Source organism: Accipiter gentilis, chromosome 15 (assembly GCF_929443795.1).
Source record: "Accipiter gentilis chromosome 15, bAccGen1.1, whole genome shotgun sequence".
NCBI lineage: Eukaryota > Metazoa > Chordata > Aves > Accipitriformes > Accipitridae > Astur > Astur gentilis.
The window spans coordinates 11,894,632-11,915,018 of NC_064894.1; the positions used below are offsets into that span (position 1 = coordinate 11,894,632).

Here is a 20,387-nt window from a genome sequence, read left to right on the forward strand (position 1 = left end):
AAGGCAATCATGTGTTTCATACATTGTGCCACCATTTAAAGAAAACTCTTTATATCCATTACCTAAAACGACCAATGGACAAAGGCAGAATGGAGGAAGACATGTATTCTAAACTGTCAAATACCCCCCCCCCCCCCCATTCTTTCTTAAACACAGGCAAAATGATGTTTTTCTCTTCTTTTATAATCTGTTCCCAGGTATTATAATTTTTAAATCAAGCCAAAGCTGGACTTTCACTGAGGACAAAACATTTTTTTTTTTTTAAAGAACAGAATGCAGATGTTTTATTGATGATGTGCATGCATGATGGTATTGCGACTTCTTGAAACAACTGTCAGAAGAGCGGAAACAGTAATGGGTGTTAATGTGAAAGGCTGAAATCATGACAGTGTATTTGCCTGCACACTTCCTGAGCTGGTATAGTAGTGTGGGAAAGCAGTTGCTTGGAAAGTTGTCATTATTTCTTCTTGTGTTGTTTAGAATAGACTTACAAACAGTCAGGTGTTACCATCAAGAGGAACTGTCGGTTTGTGGCAGTATAGCCCTTATTTTCTAGTGAGCATGCAAATAGAGTGGGAATTGTCTCCTGGCTGCTTTGGAAGTGACAGCTTTCAGCAGAAATGTTCAGACTTCGTCCTTTAAATGTAGTATGCAGTTAAAGATTAAGAGCTAATCTTTCATTTCTAGTTGCTTTTGTTTTGCCAAGACTTTCTCAATTCATCAGTGACCTAATTTTTAAAAATACAGATATTGTGGCCCAGCCATGATCCAAGGCCCCAGGACATGCTCACTTCATCCCCTAAGGACCTCCCCATTTTCAAACCGTGAATGTGAAGAAGGAAAATTGCCCAAGTAACATGAATCTGAGATTAAGTCATATGGAAAACCGATCCTTTGAAATGGGCAGGGACCTTTCTACAGCATTTAGTGGGCTTCGGGTTGGGCGTGTGGGACCACAGAGATTCTAAGTGTTTTTTCAACCTTTCCTTTCAGTTGTGGATGTGCAGCGGTGGGAGCACTTTACTGTGCCCCATAGGCAGTGGCATGGCTGAGCTTGCTCTCCCTGCACAGCTTTCGTGCATCCCTGTTGGACCACTTCATCATGTCCCCCGTCCGTCCCCCCTCCAACTCTGCCCCCACTGGCACTGGCCAAAACTAGACTAACTTTTTGTTTGTCTCAAGCCCTCGGTTACATTTACAATCACAAATAACTAATTCAGGTCATCGTTGCTGTTGGCAGCACTATTTTAGTTTGTATTCCTTTCTTCTGCTCTTTTGTGTTTTGTTTTCCTGAAGTATATGGGTTTGTCTTAATGTAACATCTCTGTGCAAACATATGCATCTGAGGAAGGCAAAAGAGATTTATTGCATTTTGGCTAATACAGAGGAAAGGGGAAATTGCCTACATAACGAAACAGGCGATTCAGTTTTAACTATGTCATTTCTCTCTTGTCTCCATAGTACTGAATACACAAATATAAAATATATAATCTACCTCCTCCTTCAAACATATCAACGTACAATTAAAACCCACAAAGCTTGACAACCTGTTGTCAAGTTGTTTAAGCAGTTGTTTCAGAATCTGACAGACAAACTTATAAACAAAACGTAGAGCACCAGATTGTGGGATGAGGCAGCATCATCACGTGGCTTCCTCAGTTATCTCAAAATTTGGAAAACAAAAAAGTAGAGGAATACTTTTTCTCCTTGAATAAATAACAGTTTAATTACATTATAGAAATAAAATATGATATGGTAGGAATACACTGGAAATCTTACAGAAATACTATTGTGCTACTGGTAGGTAAATGGTCAAAGCTACTTTTCATGACAATCTGAACAGTACTTGTGTACAAACTATTATACAGGTTGCTAATGAAAAATATTGCAGCAGTTGCAAGGATGTTACCAGCTCAAACAAACATCTAATGATACAATATTCTTCTAAGAGGAAGTAATAATGTTAGATTTACAGACAATAAAGAGTTATGTTCTCCACTTTGAAACACTGGAAATAAAAAGCTCAGGTAATCCAATTTCTTTACCTCATATTATCACAAGGAAAGATTTTCCTTTCACTATAAAACAGCATCCCAAGAGACCCTGTAAACAGTTTATTCAAAGGTAGCATTTGAGATGTCACAGCAACTTCAACAATTGTCCTAGTCTACAATTACAGACTTTTTAGGCCACTGCTTGTACAGATGACTTTTTTTATTTTTCACTTATTTACATACATTCAGCCCAATAACAGCAGGTAAAATGCGCTGTCTATCTCACAATAGACACACCAAAATTTTTATCGAAAGGCCAGTGCAAGTGGATAGTGATTGCACAGCATTGAGGAGATTATATTATACAAATATACAATTAGACTGTTGAGAATCTAACTCTGCACACATATGACATAGATGGCCTTCTCAGTAGATACGCAACACTTGGAGTTGGTACGTATATGTAACTGCAACTATTGTTGGTTGGTCGATGATGACGGTGTGGGTGGCCATGGAACACAAGTTATCGTTTGGCTGTGCTATCACTAAGTGAAGGTAGGCAACTGCAAACTGGGAATACCTAAAGCTGAAGTGTAAGTACAGCTTATCTTGGAACGGCAGGTTTTTCTAATGAGAGTAGTTCTACTTAGTGTGCAACGTGTAGGGAAATTGTTGCCACGTCTTTAATAAATGGTTCCAAGTGAACCGACAGAGTTCCCAGAGCTTTAGAAAAACTCATTATGCAAATGAAGATACTGATGACAGACAGTAACATTTCACAGGATGCTATTTCTTATTATATCAGTAAGCACCAAGTTAAGTGCCAAGACAGCCCCATTGTCCCATGATTTATCATGTAAAATTTAGAACTTGAATGCACAACGAAAGTCCACGAAGTTTGCATTTAATTCACAAGAAGACAGTTTCAAAAATGGCTCTTAAAACACCTTTACACTTCACATGGGCTTTCCCCGCCTCCTCCAAGAGGACTGCTTTAGGACAGACTAGACCTAGACAGGAGAAAGATCTTTCAGGAGGATTCGCACGTCCCCCGGGAATCCTCTGCAACCCGCCGGTTTCGGCCGACCGCCGCGGCCCCCTCGAGAGCGTGGTGCCCTGTCCCACCACCCAGGTAACCTGCAGGGGAGGGGGGTGGAGGAGGAAAGTACCCCTGCCTCCTCCAGCCCCTGCTCAGCACCTTGCCCCCCCAGATCTTTAAGACGTGCCACCCCTTGCCGAGCCTGACCTTGGAGCCGCCGACGGCCCCGCGAAGCCGCTGGCTGAAACGGGCCGGGCCGCTTGCGCTACCGGCTGCTCTGGCCCGCGCTGAGGTATCATCAGAAACGCCATGGGGTCACCACGGCGGCCGGAGACCTGGGGCTGCTGCCCCCCCCCCTCCCTGGGTTCCCCCCCCCCCCCCCCCCGAGGACGGGTGGCGGGGCAGCGCGGATCCGGCTCCACTCGCCCGGTGCCACGGAGGGGGTCACCCCTCTCGCGGCAAAGCATCGGGCAGCTAACGGGATAAGCCGCCTTCGCAGCTGTTTTGGCAGAAATCAGCCAGAAGAAGGGTGAGGAAACGGCCCAAAAAAGCAAGGCAGCGGAGGAGAGCACCCCAGACCTTCTGATGCAGAACAGAATTACAGAATAGCCATGCCTCAAAGACTATCCAGTACCATGCTCCTTGTGAAAGTCCCAGGCTGCAGACAGACACAATCCCACCACGGAACAGTCACCATTTTCCTTCAAGAACTTCTTCCTCAAAGCTGATAGTGTCAAACCTCGTCATCTGTATTCTGGTTTCACAGTGAGACTCAACCTCATTTCAAGCAATCAGATTTGAATACTGATGGCCTTAAAACAGATTATCATTTATTTCTGGCTTTCTCTGTTTTCAGGAACACCATTGACAGCCACTGCAGTTGTCAGTGCGGGCTCATGCCACGCTCTGCCTCTTGTTCCCCTTACGCTCAAGTACAACTGAAAGGTTGCTTTCTCTAGCACGCGGATACACCTCTCAGAGTGGATGCGGATGTTCTTAATACGGTACTTTCATCAGTAATCAGTTGGAAGAACTCAATTTTAGAAACAGAATTCGTGTGCAAAGCGTGCAACAAGAAATACAGTTTACATTTGGTCATAGTGTCCTATCTTAGTTATGCTACCATGACTCACACTGATTAGTATACTTACACACACACACACACGCACACACACATACACACACATAGATATTTATTTATATACACGCTCACACAATAAGAAAATGTCTGACAATATTTCCTCCTCTTTTAGTGAAGACGGGAGTTTGGCATCTCAGGCTGAATCTGCTTAAACCTGGGATACAGGAATGCGACACACTTCAAGTATACATTGACTGCACAGTGATAACATCGCACATTGAGTCTGACACATGCTGTCTTCAGTGGTCCAGCACCAGCACGTGGCTTCAAACCAGTTGCCTGTTAAAGGAGCCAATATCCAGGACCTTCGCTTTTCAGTGTTCGTATTCACGCAACGCCCGAGAGCAGGGCGATAGTCTGTACAACCATAAACGTCCTTCTGTATAAACGCAGTGGTATTTAAAAGTCTGAACCAATGCATTCCTCTCTTACTTTCCTCCTCTATTCCTTTGTTGCTGTTACTCTCGTATGCATGTGAAAGTATAAAGGTAGTGGGGAAATAATTTTAGTAGAACACAAAGCCTCTCCTCTAAGTCCACAGAAGACCACTAAAAGTGTAAAATTTCCAAAATAGCTCATAGGAATTCTTCAAATACAGTAAGTGTTTTCAATGGGGTTTACATATCACATTTCACGTTACTTCCACGGAAGTCTACCTTATCACTTTGTTTAATCAGACAAATATCAATAACACAGAATAAAACAGCATACAATTCACAGGACACGACACGTTTTACAAAACCTCTAAAACTCAGCACTGCCGCTTTTGGAAAAAATCAAAAACTCTTATTACTTACAGACGTGAAATACACTTCACATTGAAATGAACAGCATGATTACAAGGCTTTTTTTCTTATTTCATGGTATTGGTTTAGGATGCATTAGTTTTCAATTAGGTTTCACAATTTTTCTTCACAACCCCAAAAGGAACCATTGCTAACCTGGTATTTTCTCTGTGCTCTTTCAGGAAACTTACTATTATTCAGTAAACACTTTTTGAGAAAAAAACTTTTGAAAATTTGAATCCCTAATTGTAAAACCTGAAGAACTGGCTGATGGTAATGCTCTTAACACAATCATTGCTCAGCTTACAATGACAAACCAAAAAAATATTACAGGAGGGTACAAACACGTTAAGCCACGGGTTTGGTTTTCTCTGTTGTTGATTTTTTTTTTTCTTTTTTTTTTTTTTTTTTTTTTAAACTAACTCCTTTTCTCGCAACGCTGAGAAGTCTGTGACTTACAACGCTTCGGCAGTCGTGTCCGTGGAGACAGACATGGTAACTTTGGCAATCTTAACTGTGCTCTTAATGCAGCTCTCGGCAGCCCTGTGCACGTTCCCCGCGTTGTTGGCGTGTTTGTGCTGGCAGTCAGACTCCATGCTGTTATCGAGGGGCTGCGCGGTTCCTTCGCAGGTGGGGAACATGCTGCGGAAGGCGTGTCGCAAGTCCTTGCTCCTCAGAGCGTAGATGATGGGATTCACTGTCGAATTCAGCAAACAGAGCATGCTACAGAAGGCAAAGACAGTCTTGATGAGCTTGTTCATTTTCCCAAAGACATCGTACACCATGATGGCGAGGAGAGGGCCCCAGCATATGATTAAAACGACTAGGATAAGGACCAAGGTTTTGGCTAACCTGATGTCCATTCGAGTTTGATCGGGCCTAGTGATCTGTACCTTACCATCCTCCGTAGACTGGATGATGATGCTTTTCTGTGTGCCCCGCTGAATCATGCGAACAGCGTGGCTGTGAGCCTTCCACAGTATGTACATGTAGGCATAGACAATGAACAGCAAGAGGACGCTGGTGACCCCGATCCAGAACATCAGGTACGTCTCATCGATGAGAGGGAATATGTCCGAACAAACGGAATTGAGCTTTTTGCAGTTCCAGCCGAGCAGAGGAAGAACAGCTATTACAATAGCGATGGTCCACATCACACAAAACGCTACGACAGCCTTTGGTCGGGTAACAATCCTTTTGTAAGCTAGTGGCCTGTGTATAGATATGTACCGGTCTATTGCCGTGAGGAAAAGGCTACCTACGGAGGCGGTGAAGGAGGCTGTAACTCCACCCAGTTTGAACAAGAAGACGTTGGGGCTGTCCTTCCGGTGGAAAACATGGAAATCCACAAAACTGTAGACAAAAATCACGCTGCCCAGGAGGTCGGCCACAGCCAGGCTGCCGATGAAATGGTAGGAGGGTCTACACCGGAGGCTTCGGGAGTGGAGGATGACGCACAGGACGAGGAGGTTCTCCAGGACCGTGAAGGTGCCCAGGGTGAGCGACAGCACGGCGATGGCCAGCTGCTGGCTGGGGTTCAGGATCATAAAGCACTCCATATCCATGAAGTTCTCCCCACACTGTATGTTCTCCTCATTATCCTTAAACGTGGACAGGGACTTGTTGTAAAACTCTGTGATGTTGACCTGATCGGAGGGAATAATGCTCAACAGGGGATCATCTCCCGCAGTCATTTTTTCTTGGAAAGGATCACCCCTGAAGGAAGAGAGGGGGAACTTCTGGGGATAGTATCCCAGCTTGGATGCCATGTCGCCTTTCATGTCTTCGTACTGGATATCGTTGGAGCCCGCGTAAAGGAGATCTGTCGTGATTGTTCGGAAAGTTGTATCTGCGAGGCCATCTAGGATTGACTTCATAACCCCAGTCTTGTTGGTTTCAGAAGGACTTGGGGGAGGGAAAAATGCATTGGAGGAAATCCTAGAAGGGGAAAAGATCAGACTTCATTAAGATAAACAGGGAGACAAACTCCACAAACAACTTAGTTCGACTGTGTCAAACAAAATCAACCTTTCGCTTGTATTCAGTGCAGGCCTAGCCTTTGCCACCTGCGGGAATCCGGGTGAGTCGAGCACTTAGAAAGAAATCACCTGGATTTCACTAAAACTGAGTTACACTAAGAAGCGACGTGAAAAACGGAGGCACAGGGAACTGAGTATTCCACAGGAAAGTAATTTTCATTTATCATCAGAAACCTTCTGAGCCACTCCACCAGAAAGGTATTTTTCTCTCGATCTGAACTTGGCTTCTGATTGCAAAGTACCTTGCTGACCAATATTCCTTGGACTTGCTTCATTTAGATAATACCAAGGTGCCACTGCAAGAGCAGCATTAAATTGAATCATCACCTTCATTGGTTTTCTTTCAAAAGGCACCGAGGTTTTTGAAAACCTGACAACAGAGAGGGAACAGGGAAAGAGCCATGCACTCTTAAGTTTCACAGTTCACCCTGTATGCCTGTATATTCAGATTAGCCTGTTACAGCAATCTGAGGTCTACTAACATCCTGCATTTGTTATTGCAAATTTATTAGCAAGGTATTTCATCCACAAACATAGGGATCTAGATATAGCTTCATTACTCTAGTCCTTCCTTCTGCTAAGCAAACCAAGGTAAATGGGATGTTTGGGCTATATGGGGGAGGTGGGTCGTTACCCAGCCTTGTCCACAGTTTCAGGAAAGGTGACCAGCACTGCTAAGTCAGCGAGTGCACCAGCCATCCGTTCTGCATAGATCAGAAGCCTCAATCAGGGCAGTTCACGCTTGCCTAGAAAAACATGGTGCCAAGTTTGGGTCAGAGTGCAGCTCTGGCCAAAACTCCAGGCAAAAGGGACCAGGTCCCACTGCTCCGGTGAGAAGCACGGAAATGTAACTCATTCCACTGGGGACACCCTCAAAAATATTCTGTCCCCTCAGAAAGGGGGAGCCCAGCAGAAGGTCCTTGGGTACCCAGTGGTCTCTGAGTCCCACCATGCCCAGCCTTTGCTCAGGGATGGTGATTAACTGCAGGCTGCAATTCCCGGTCAGGGCACCCTTCAGAGAGCACCCTCATCAGCATCTGAGCATCCTATGTGCATCAACATGTAAGACAGGTCTTACAGCTCTTCTTATGCTGTGCTCCTTTACATAACCTTGCCCATATAACATGTCTTGAATATGCACGGAACATCTGCCTTAGGGCCCCCTTCCACTGCCAGAGTGGCTGAGAGTGGTCTGAATGTAAAGAAGACCCAGAATCACTGCTTTGGTGTGCTACAGCTATTCTGCATCTGCTGTGGGACACCTTGAAGATTACATCAGCAACAGGAGCAAAACCAAGCTTCTTCACGCTTCGAGAATGGAGGAAATTGTTTGTGACACTCAGGAAATCCCAGATGCCACATATAGGCTTGTACTGACTTAACCTGTTCACTTTACACAACTGACAATAAACGGCCAGAAAGGCCACGAAGGATTATCTGCCAAAACCCAGAGTACTGATCACCCCAACTCCTAAAGAGGAAACTTGCACAGTAGGTACCACAGCTGTTTTCCCACAAAAACTGAAAGAAAGAAGAAAAGCGTTCCTCTCTACAACAATACCAACACTTAAAACCAGAAGAAATCATGCGCATTTCCAAAACAAGCAGAGATCATTTGGCTGATGAGATATTTATACTGCACTTACACATAGCATCTGAACACTCACGACTTTTTCCACAGTTCTTTAAAGTTTTGCATTTGATTCAGCAGGTCTGGACACTGAGTGTTAAAGAGAATATATGAACCTGGACGTCCAGAAGACACTGCAACTAAGGATGAGTATGAACAAGTCTAACACACAATACACACTGGCTGTGTCAGCTTTTGCAGACGTCGTTTGCTCAGCAAATAACAACGTAATTATTAGCGAGACAGACAGTATTAAGGAATTTAATTTTGAGGGTGTGAGCAGTCAGGGAAGGAAATGTGACTGAAGCACACAATTAAAAATGAACAGCAATAATCCAATACATAAGGTACTTTTCTTCCAGAAGGTGCTTTACAGCTGTTCCTAGGAGAATTTACAGATGTTACATGTTGCAAAGATGACCCTGCTGACAGCTGACAAATCTGCTTTGGGTGAAGTCTGGCAACTTTAAGCTTGGCATTGTAACACCAGTTTAAAACCAGAAGTGACGAATGTGTTATTAATTTGAAAACTACTCAAAAAATATTAAATCAAGTAGTTCAAAAAACACGTAAAGATGGCTGTGGTATTCTCTGTTATTCCAGCTTATTTCTGACAGAAGAGACAACCATTTCAGTGATTAAAGCCACAGCCCCATGTCAAGATGACGTTCGAGTAAAGCTTCAAAAATTGTATGCAACTGAGCACTTCTGCTAGACAGACAAACAAATTGTTAGGAGGTAGCTGGTTCCTGCTGGAGTCATGTAAGTATAGACTTCCTCAGAATAAGGTGCAAGCCGCCGTGCAACCCCTACCTTTGTTTGAAATACAAATGAAAGAACACAAATTCCTGCGTGCTCTTTTGAAGGTGGCAGTGAGTTATGTGACAATATCACTATGCATGCATATGCTATGCTAACAACACGGTTAATGGGATCAGGAGACGCAAGTCCTACTCTGAATTTCAATGATTTTTTTCTCCCTCTGTATTTTTACATTGAGATTATTACAGTAATTTCCACCTTATTTTCTCTGCAAAGAGACTTTTGTTTGAGAGTACTTGGGAGTTCATTAGTGGTGTAGTTTAGGCTTTGGGGGATGCAGCTGACATTAATTTTGTTTTTGTTTGCTGCTGGGAATATCATAATTGGAAATTTCTAGCAGTATGTGTGCATGCACCTATTCAAGTAGCAGTTGATTTTTATTAAAGTTGCAGTAAAACAGCCATTCGCCCGTTCTGGAATTGCACTTTACTGGAATTTTGTTTATTTTAATTTAGATACTGGCTTGTCCCGGTATAAGCTACAATACTGAAATGCACTGAAGCGATCGGTGAGGTTTTCCACAGCTGTCTAGTGAAAACAAGACTGGGCTTTTGGCACTGCAGTCGTCAGGAGAGTCCAGGTCACAGTTTGAGGTGTTGCACGATTTCACACAGACCGAAAAGCCAATGGCAGAACTAGCGGTCTAGTTCTTGGTCTTTTCGTTTGGTCAGGTGCACGTGCCAGTGCTGTACAAATTTTGGCTCTGAGCTCTTCTGTCCGAACCTGGAGCGACGAGCAGGCAACGGGACAGCCCGCGCCACGTGGCCACACTGCTCTTTGCAGTTGGCTTCAACCCAACCCGACCCGATCCTGCTCAAGACCCATGACCATCTCTACACGCAATACCCTGGGAGCCTCTGTGGCTTCTCACAGCCTCCCTCGAGGACAAGGGTCCCCTGCACAGATCCCTCCTCTCTGGACGGGGCTGGGGAGACGGCCGTGTGCCGCAGCCAGGTCCCCTACGCCAAGGGCGGCAGCGAGGGAGGAGAGCCTTTGAGTCCGCTCTTCCAACACAGCCTTGGAGTCCCCAAAGCTCTCCGCTTCATCCCTTCCTTAAATGAGCTCTACTACCTCACTCACTTTAAAACAGCTTTAAAAAGAACTGAAGCATTGATTAAAGATGAGGAAGAGCCCGCGCTGATGCCGGCACTCACGATTTTCGATATATTTCCATGACTGCATGCAGCAATTCGCAGCAAGTGATGAATTATGATTACGGGTAAGGATTAAACAAAGGATACAACATTTCAAGCATCTTTTATCTTGAAGACCAAAACCAGAAAACCCATAGCTGAACACCATTTTAGACTTTTCTCCCATCAGCGGGCGGCTGTTGATGGGCACTGCCGGACCAGCTGTGCGAAGGGACTGCCACTAGATGGAGTGGCTTTTACAAACACACGCTAAGCTGTCTGCAGAGACCTGCATTTAACCTTCTCCAGCCCTTTCTCCCAGCCTGCTTTACCGGGGTTCAAACACAGGAGGTGTTAAACATCAGCTGAAGGTTGAAGACACCACTTTGTAAGGCTCTGCCCTTAAAGCAGAAGAATTAGCGAAGAGGTGAGGGGGCAAGTCTTAGTACTGCCCTCCGCTGTGTGGTTACATATAGCCTTAAAAAAGCTTGGATGCTATCTGAATATGAAGACCCCTTAGGTAAAATCTAAACTACGTGATACATAAAAGGCTGCTAACTCGGCTCGGACAACGCGGAGAATTATACCTCCCCTGGACTTCTCGTTGGTCCACAGGACCAGCTCACTTGAGGAACAAGAATGCAACTTCATTAAAATGCTATTACCTACCTTCTCCTGTTGTTCTGGGGGAGAGGGAGGGCTGGAAAGTTTTTATTGTTGTCTAAAGAAAGGGCCGAACTTATTATCATATTCCAACGAGGATGATTGATAGAGCAATTTTAATAGCCTGAATAGAAATAGTGAATATTTGCGTTCTTCCTTGGAAAGTAATTATGAGCAATACAATGATGCTACCGATAACTGCAAAAATGTTGACGTGGCAAGAAAAGGAATCAAAACAACAAAGGGAAATCTGCAATCAAACCCTTCTAGCTTCTATTTTAGAAAATATTTTGATCTCTATGTCTATACATTTCTTCTATGATACCCACAGCTAATTAAGAACAGGCTAAAGGACTAGTAAGTATAATTGAAACGTAGTTTTTGAATGCCTAAAAATATGTAAATGCATTCTCCTTGCTTACATGTTACAAGGCTTGTAAGTCCTTCAGAGAAGAGCTTTATCTTCTAAGTTCGCCTAGTGCCCAGTACACTGGGACTCCTACCAAACTGGCTCTGCAAAGTACTACCACAGGAGAAACAGCAGTAATTTATACTCCTGCGTAGTCAGCTGAGAGAAATGAGATCTACCATAGTAACTGTTGGCCTCCAGGAATTAGAACTGTCCTATAAAATGAAAATTTATATGGCTAATAATTACCTTATCCCATATGGCGATGAACGATACTGCTTCGAGGACAGAACAAGGTTTCTAAACCTTGGAGAAAGAAATGTGCAGTCTGAGAAATGGCATTCGAAGGCTCGGGAACACCGAGCAAGGAAAAAACACATGTTGAGAAGAATGTGAAAGCAATGTTACCCCTATCCTATTTACTGTTTTACTACTCCATCTCCAACACTGTGCTACTCCTAGGCTATAAACAGCAAATACGCTGTCACTCCTAATGCAGGAAAACTTGCATTCACTTCCGTGGGAATTTTCTCTGCATGAGGGATCGGGAAGGACCACAGACACTAGGAGAGGAGCAAATGAGGGATGCTGCCTTCCAGTTACAGCAAGGCACTATTGGCTATGGGGTAAACTAGGGCATGCAAGTACTGAACCAAATTTTGTTCTTATGTAACGTGATGATATCTTTGGCAAGTTGAACCTTAATTAGCAAGCAACAACAGCTACACGGTTATTTATGTTAATTAACGTACCGTTTGCACGCTAGCAGGATAGGGGCTGGATTGTTCTAATTTGGGGGCAAACTGCCCCTACGTGACACCCGCCAGCATCCAGCAGCTGACAATCTGAACGACAAAAACAAAACAAGGGGGAAAACAGAGCGTTAATCAGTGACTGACAATGTTTTTAAGAAATAACATTATTTCCTCCCTCCAAAGTTTTGTTGGCGAGATGTGTGTACCAGTTTTACCACAGGTGACTTGCAGGCACAGAGAAAAAAAGGCTGTGCCTTACCTCCCAAACAGCCGGGGCATATGCGTCTGTCTAAGATCAGAGAGGTTCAAAAGCGAGGTTGAAGTCCTGGTTTGGTGCGGGTGAAGGACCCGAACTTTGCCCTCCTGCAAGCCAGGTGAGCGTGCTGGCAGCCTCTCTGTTCTGCCGCCCGTCTCTAAACCGCTCCAGTTGTTCCACGTGGGATCAAGAGTTAAACATCCAGAAATAAAGGCACTAACCGATATTCCAGCAGGCAGGGTGCACGCGTTGTGACTGAGAGGCTTAGATTGAAGCCCCTTCTCTGAATGAAGCAAACCAAGGATGTGTCTCCCACATCCCACCCAGGCGCAGGGGAAAGAGCAGGGACAGCTGCCCCATCTGCCTGTGAAAAACCCCCAAAGCTCCTGAGTTCGCTCGAAACCCCTTAGCTTGTGAAATACAGCCCCCTACACACACATTTCCTACCAAGTCGGAGACAAGATGAAGTACTGAAGTCACAAGCCAGCAAGGGGGACCATCAGGGTCACGTTAATGGGAAACTACAGCTAGCTGGTCTGCCTGGCTTTTGGGAGAAAGGAGGGAAGGAGGAGGTGGCTATCTTAAAACGACACGGGATTTTAAGATCTTTCACGGTTTACTTTATACATCTTAATTTCATGTAAAGACAGAGTTTTGGGAGAGGATGAAGAGGCTCGCTGAAGTATTAAAGGCTCAGACGAAAGGGAAGCAGTGAAGCAAGAGTGACCTGGTATTTGCTTAAAATCAGCTCCAGTTTAGGGACCCATTTCCCAATAAAGCAGAAGGAACAGGTTAATACGAAAAGTTCGATACAATGTTATGGTATTTACATATTAAAGACAATGGAAGAGAACTCATTAACCTGGTCAATTTTGAACTCAAACTTTTTCACAAAAGGGCTTATCTTGGATTTCAATATTCCAACAGAAATCGCTTCATTTCCAGCCTCTTTTCTAGTGATTCTCTAAAGCCAAAAGGTGCAGGAGCTTACTGCTGCTGAGCAGAACTCACATAAATGTTAAACGGAGACAGAGAAGCCCAGCCAGGTGCAAAAGAGATGGGGACTGAACAGTCAGTCTCCTGGAAGTACCTAGAAGAGACAGCAGCTTAGCACACAACGTGTAGTTGAAGGCAGAGAAGTCATTTGAAAGAGCAGAGGAGGACATAAAAGACCCAGGCTCCACTGGAGGCTAAACGCTAAAGGTCCCCAGAAGAATGTAACATCTAGAGGATGAAACTGGGGAAAAAACCACACTTGGGAGGGGGGGGGAAGAGATAACCACTGCAAGAAAACAGCTTTCATGTAATGGCCAGAGCAGAACAAAAAAGGGCATGAATTTTTTGCAGCAGAAATTATAAGTGAGCTTTATTAAGGGATGAGAGACTGAAAGGTAGCAAAAACATCAGGCTCCAGGGAGAACTCTCATAAACTGCACAGAGTGCCTGTCTGCCTCCGCCCCCGCCACAAACTGTGGCTGTAACAAGTTTTAATCAAGGACTTGGTGAGATAGCAAGGTAGCAAGGAGATGCTGAGAGCAAAGGTAATGCGGGTTAAGTGATCGGTGTGAGGGGGATTGGGAGGAGAGAGGGGAGATAACTACTTTCCTCATACAGGGAGTAGGACGTCTTCAGGTGAGATGGGAGCAAACTGGGGACAGGTAAGAGAGGAAGACCCAAGTGGAAGGAGCCACACTGGGAGTTAGGCATCCAGATTTCAGGGAAAGAGAAGAATTGCCTTGGTGATCGGCATGGGGAAAGCAGATCAGGCGAAGGAGAAAACTCACGAGAGAAAACCTCCCTCCTCCGCCGAGCTATCCAAACTTCAGAGACACCTCCGTAAGCTGAAGGATATAGCTAGTGGGATTTTCAGATCTCACTGTAAAGAAAGAACAGACCCACTGTTCCGCAGGCAAGGACTTGCTCTTTTGAAAGTCCATTTCTGATGTGTATTCAAACGGCGAAGGAAGACGCACAGGGCTCTGAGAAGCCATCCCCGGTAAGGTCACAGAAAAGGACAGCGCTGTACGCGCTGGCACATGGGACTGAGCTGGGGACGCTCAGGAGAGATCAGCTGAGCAAATCTGGCCAGGGAAGTTAATGAAAATCAAACTGCTTAAAGAAAATGACGTACAGGATACGGCCCTGAGAGGGGGAAAGGAAGAGAAAGGGCTCAAATGGAGCCAGTGGGTGACCCATCCAGCGGGTAAACACACCAAAAGGGGAAAAGGGAAGAGGGGTTTGCAAGCAATGACTGAAAGCTAGTGCACAGAAAGTCAGCAACACATTGCAAGGCAACATCCCTTCTACCTCAGTCCTCAGGAGTCTGCTTCTCCCGAAAATTGTTATTAGGCCAGCAAGTACTGGCAGTGCTCAGAAGCTAGGACAGAAAGGCTTTTGGTAAAGGCGATGTCCCACGCCATCAGCATTAGCAAAGGATGAAAATATGCACTCCAATTAAAAAATGTAAAACATTCTTTCATTTCTGGAGCTGTCTGGCCTTTCATAAAATTTAAATAAGCTCAGATAACTCTCTTCATAGCTACATTCAGAATATAATGATATTCAAATATACTGCCTTCACACACACAAACAACTTGTGAAATTATTTGCCAGCATATTAAGCCACTACACCAGATTGCTTGGCAATGGTGCGTGTCTTCGAAATATGCAGATGCTTTTCTTTTTTAAAAAAAGAAGAGAGGGAGACAAGAGGAGAAGTGAGAAAGAATTACAGTAGAATCCGATATCCAAGTAGCCAGAACAAGAAATTGCGGAGAGACTCCAGCCAAAATTACACCAGATTTTGAGAAATAGTTAAAAGATACCGAGGGATGAGTTATGACTTTTTCTTTGTGTGTGTGTGTGTGTGTGTATGTATATATTTCTATGCATAAACTCACAGATAGACATACACAAACACATACACATGCCTAGAGAAACAACTAAAGTCTCACAAACGCTGCAGTAGTGTTAGTCATGCGTAAACTCAAATTCCTGGTACCAGAGGACAAGGAGACGAGACAAGCTAGAAGTGTAGGTACAGAAAATATAGGCAGGATGACTGCTGAGTATCTTTTTGAATTCTCTTATACACAGCCTTCCTGGGGAAAAGCAAGAATCTAACCCGAATACATCTATCACGAAGATCCCGTAAAAATTATTTTGCATGTATATATACATATAGGTAACCTATATACACGCTCCAAACCTATGCCACCTAATTTTCCAGACACATGCATAGTCTGGACTCCAGTACTGCATTGTTTAAAACAGAGAAAGAACTGACTAAAACCAGTGGTTTCTGAGAGCATGTTTCACATTCACCAAAGAGGGAAGGTGGGAGCCCGCTAAGCCCCTAAGCACAACTTTTAAATGTTTCCTAAAATGCAGAAATATGAAAATTACTCCAGTGATGTCTGAAAGGGAACTGACAGTATTCCCTACAGAACTGCTCAGTACTTTGTGGTGAGTGAACATGCCTTCCTTAAGAATATACAACTGCCATAAAACAGGTTAACACAGGATGAGGTATTATTTGATACCAACTAGTCTCTATCTACACAAACAAAACAACATCTGAAATGTGTAACACATCCAGTTTCACCAATACTCCAGCCAAAGAGTAAGGAGTGACATTATACTAACACACACAGTAGTGAAGTATCTATTTTATCTGTAATTTGGCTGTGGGTAGCTTGATCAAAAAAAGATATTCCTACTGAAGAGAGGCAGAACCAGGCTTGGTGTATGCATCACCATAATGCCCCTGCACGAGGCACAAATGGCAGAATAAAATGTGCTCCAACCTTATGTTGCAAACCCAATCATTTTTCATGGGCAACAATGGCACCTTCGGGAAAAAGAAAAAAAAAAAGTTCTTTCTAACGAGAAATTGATTTATAAGTCATTATAACCATTTCGAAAGGACAGGTCGTGGCTGGTTTCAGCAATCATTAACAAAGCCCTGCACTTTCAAAGAGCCTGAGTTCTGGGGAGGAAATTCTTATCCCACCGACAGCGATCGGATGTGCACTTTTTGCAGCAGTACAGCGTCAGTCTAGAAATGGAGATGTAAAGAGCAGTACTGAGAAGACAGGTTGTCACATTTTTAAGTTTGCATTAACAACAAATGCTGTTGCTGTCTATTCTGGCACATTTGCAAGCTTGCTTTTAAGTACGAGGGGCTGGCATGCATTTCCACTATAGATAGGAAAACAAGAGCAGCCTTGTTATGATTAAAAGGGTCTATTTCCCTCTGCCTTCTGTCTTCTGTGTCCATCTGCACAGCTGCTTTGAACTTGGCCAAATCCCAGTGTTAGGGTCGTCCGCAGTACATATTTTAAATCAGCAGCAGACTATGCAAATTTGCTGCTAGAGAAGAGAAAAATCTCCAAATTCTCACTTACGTGGTTGATGCGTGGTTTTGTAGAGCATTCGTCCTATACACAGCCTAAACTATTTGGGAAATTGCAGTGAAACATACCTAAAATCATTTACCGTTTCAGGAGGAGACTCGGATAAAGCCAATATAGACATCTGCGAAGAAATGGAAGAGCAATCACCGTCGAGAAAAATTAATTCTGCGGATGCCTAGGTAGCCGACGGCATGACTAGTAAGAGGTCACAAAGTTTGCGTCAGAGAAGTTGCAGTAATTTCTCTTAAAATGTGCAGAAGTAGAGAAACTAGGTGAGTGGAAGACAGCGCATGAGACCTGCAGAACCAGGAATGGCGATGTGTTTGTAAAACTACTGGGCAATACTAAGTGATTACACGGGTTTGGGTTCCCCCTTGCCTCTTAATCTCCTCACCTACTACTCAATAGAAAGGAAAGCCATCCCAGCTCTCCCTCTCTAGCGCCTAACACTTTCAGCACCAAAATTCGCAGCAGGCTGACAGTCTGCAAGCATTTTGGGATGGCCACGTTAAAGGCTGAAAGTCAGAAATGACTTAAAAAGAAAAAAAAAGTTATTTCATTTCTAAACTTCTGTTGCCCAATCAGAAATCTGTGAACAGAGAAAGGGAAAGAAAGGCTTGCATTGGCTAAGACCTGCCATTCCTTCAGCAGAGCATGAAAGCCCTTAATGGGGTCCTTTATGCAACTGAGCTAACATAATTCGCCAAAGAACAACAGCCAGGATCAAAGGCGCCCACCGGCTCATCCTCACAATACTATAACCTGCTTCCACCTTCACCTTGAGTTTTATAGGTATTTTGATTTGATTACTGTGGGTTTAGGTGTTATCGAATGGTTGACGAGGTAAATTCAGAGCAAATAGTCGATTTCTTTACCTAGCCAACTTTTTTTTTTCCCCCCCTGGCAATAGATGCCTGCTGGCTCAGTCAAACAGTTATTGCTTTTATCAATTCTGCTTTATTTTTTTTTTTTTTTAATGGTTCTGCCTCTCATTCCAAAGACCAACAGATAATAAAGCAAAGCTGTTCCTGACTGCTACAAAACTAATTTTAACCTCAAGCAAATCAGGAATTACACATTCATCCTCTAAACTGTTTAAAGATGTTACGTTCATTTCTTTTACGGCTGATTTAATAAACTCTGCCTGCATGATAAATATTCCTACTATAGTCACAGGGTTTTTTTCCTTTCTTGAGAAGGGAAAACCCGTGCTAGCAGTTGATATGAGGTGTAATCCGAAAAGAATTAAGCACACCCATGTAATTTCTGCAATGTTGTACATTTTGTTATTAAATTATCATATTAAATATCACTCGGATCCTTTGCATGATCTTGGTATATGTGAACAGCAATGCCACCCCCAGCAGAGAATGCAATATTCCTTTAAGAAAAGGTGAACAATAACAATGAGAAAACAAGATGATACAGCTAAGGAACAAAAACAAAACCCCAAACATTACTACACCTTTAACAGGTTAAAAAAGCCACACCACGTTTTTTTTTTAAAAAAAACCAAACTTGTAGGTACTCAAGAAGGAGTATTTTGTTATCTGGCTTTATGTTATATATGTCCTTTTATCTTCTGAAAGAAGACAACATATGCCGAAACTGTTAATACGAACATTTGCTGCCATACAGAGAATAACACCGATGATAATTTCAGAGAAAGAAGGAAAACTATGGACTTCATCTTCTGACACCATTTTACTTAATCAAACTGAAATCACAGTAACGAGCTCTCTCCTACCAAAGGCTCGGTACATACCTCATCCAGGGGTGTTCTCAATGCAGATTTGCAGGCGTCTTTGAGACAAAAAGATGCCCATGTAAAATAAGCCCATCTGGTTACCCAGAATTATCTCTCAACAGCTCAAGATTTCACATGACAAGCACTGCGTGAAGTTTAAAAAGCTCACTCTTTTTCCGGCCGTTCCCCCCCCCCCCCCCCCAGACCTCCGAATTTCAGACAAAAACAAACCAACCCACCAAAAACCCTACCGGGATATTCTGGAGATGCTGGATGCCTAAGTGACATCCAACGGAACCTCGCTGCGCACACCGCCACGGACCGCCTTTTATTTCGGTCACGGCCTCAACGGCAAGAGTTTTCGGGAGGAAAAGCGCCCAGCCCAGGGAAACCGGCCCGAACGCCACCCGCCCTCAATCCCCGCTGGGTTCGGGTTCGGACCAGAGGAGAAACCTCCGAGGTCAGAGAAGGTCCTGCGGGAGGGAACCCGGGCGGCCGCCGGCTCCGCGCACAGAAGAATAGACGCGTGTTCACCAGAACCGCCACCAGCCTCCCGCACCTCCCCACGACAAACGGGGTCCCCTCGTCCTCCGGCCGGGCTCGCCAAAGCAAACCACGTACCTCGGGCCACCGGCTTTTTCTCCCGGGTGGCCGCGGGCCACCCTCCAACTCTCCCCCAACCGCCCGAGCCGGCGGCGGCGGCGGCGGCGGCGGCGGCGGCGCGGGGCCGTGCCCGGGGCAGGGGCGAGATCCGCGCTCCTCCCCGGGGTCGTCGTCCGTCCCCCTCCTCCGTCCGTCCGTCCGTCCGTCCGCCCCCCCCGCAGCGCGGGGGTCCCGGGGAGGGATGCTCCCGCAGGCGGCCGCCTCTCCGCCGTCGGGGCAGGCGGTGTCACCCCCCGCACCACCACCCCCCGCACACACCCACGCCGCCAACAAACTTTGAGGGGGACGACGGCTAACCCGGCCCCCGGCCGGGGGGGGGGGGGGGGGGCACCCACCGTACACCCACCCCCACCCCCCTCCCCTCCCTTCCTCCCCGCCCCGCGGCGTCCTTACCCTCCGCACGGCACCGGCCGCGTCCCCCGCCTGCTCCGGCCGCGCCGACCCCCGGCAGGGAGCGGGAGCGCCGCCCCGCCCGGGCACCCCGGCACTGGGGAGCGCCGAGGAGGCGGTGCCGGCGAGGGGAAGGAGGAGGTGGGAGACTCCGCCCCCCCCCCCCGCCCCCACCACCACCACCACCCCCCGCCCCGGCTGCCTCCCCTTCTTCCCTTCCCTCCCCTCGGCGCCTCCTCTCCGACCACCGCCGCCCTCGCTCGCCGGGCTCAGGCGGCGCGCCGGGCTCCGCCGCCCCGCCGCCGCCGCCGCCGCCGCGGCTCCATGTGCCGCCCGCCCCCCCAGGCCGCCGCCGCCGCCGCCCCCGGCCGCCCTCCTCCTCCTCCTCCTCCTCCTCCTCCGCCGCCGCCGCCGCCTCCGCCCGCTGCCGCCGCCGCCGCCTCGGCGCGGGGAGGCAGCGCGGGAGCCGGCGGGAGCCCGGCGCGGCTCCGGCACACGCCGCCACC

At 45.9% G+C, this 20,387-nt stretch overlaps 1 protein-coding gene across 7 annotated transcripts; it reads right to left on the bottom strand.

The window, feature by feature from the left end:
• Window positions 1–4,827: 4,827 nt before the first annotated feature.
• CNR1 (cannabinoid receptor 1) lies at window positions 4,828–20,034 on the bottom strand. 7 transcript variants are annotated; one of them, XM_049817909.1, is made up of 4 exons: window positions 19,885–19,999; window positions 12,408–12,500; window positions 11,905–11,961; window positions 4,828–6,897 (listed from the first exon to the last, which is right to left on the bottom strand). In XM_049817909.1, exon 4 carries the CDS (start codon window positions 6,834–6,836, stop codon window positions 5,415–5,417), a length of 1,422 nt encoding a protein of 473 aa, XP_049673866.1. In that variant the 5' UTR covers window positions 6,837–6,897; window positions 11,905–11,961; window positions 12,408–12,500; window positions 19,885–19,999; the 3' UTR covers window positions 4,828–5,414. The 7 variants fall into 7 exon arrangements, with proteins under 7 accessions (XP_049673866.1, XP_049673868.1, XP_049673867.1 ...); XM_049817911.1 differs by lacking the exon at window positions 19,885–19,999 and adding an exon at window positions 19,068–19,222; XM_049817910.1 differs by lacking the exon at window positions 19,885–19,999 and adding an exon at window positions 18,847–19,001.
• Window positions 20,035–20,387: the final 353 nt, after the last annotated feature.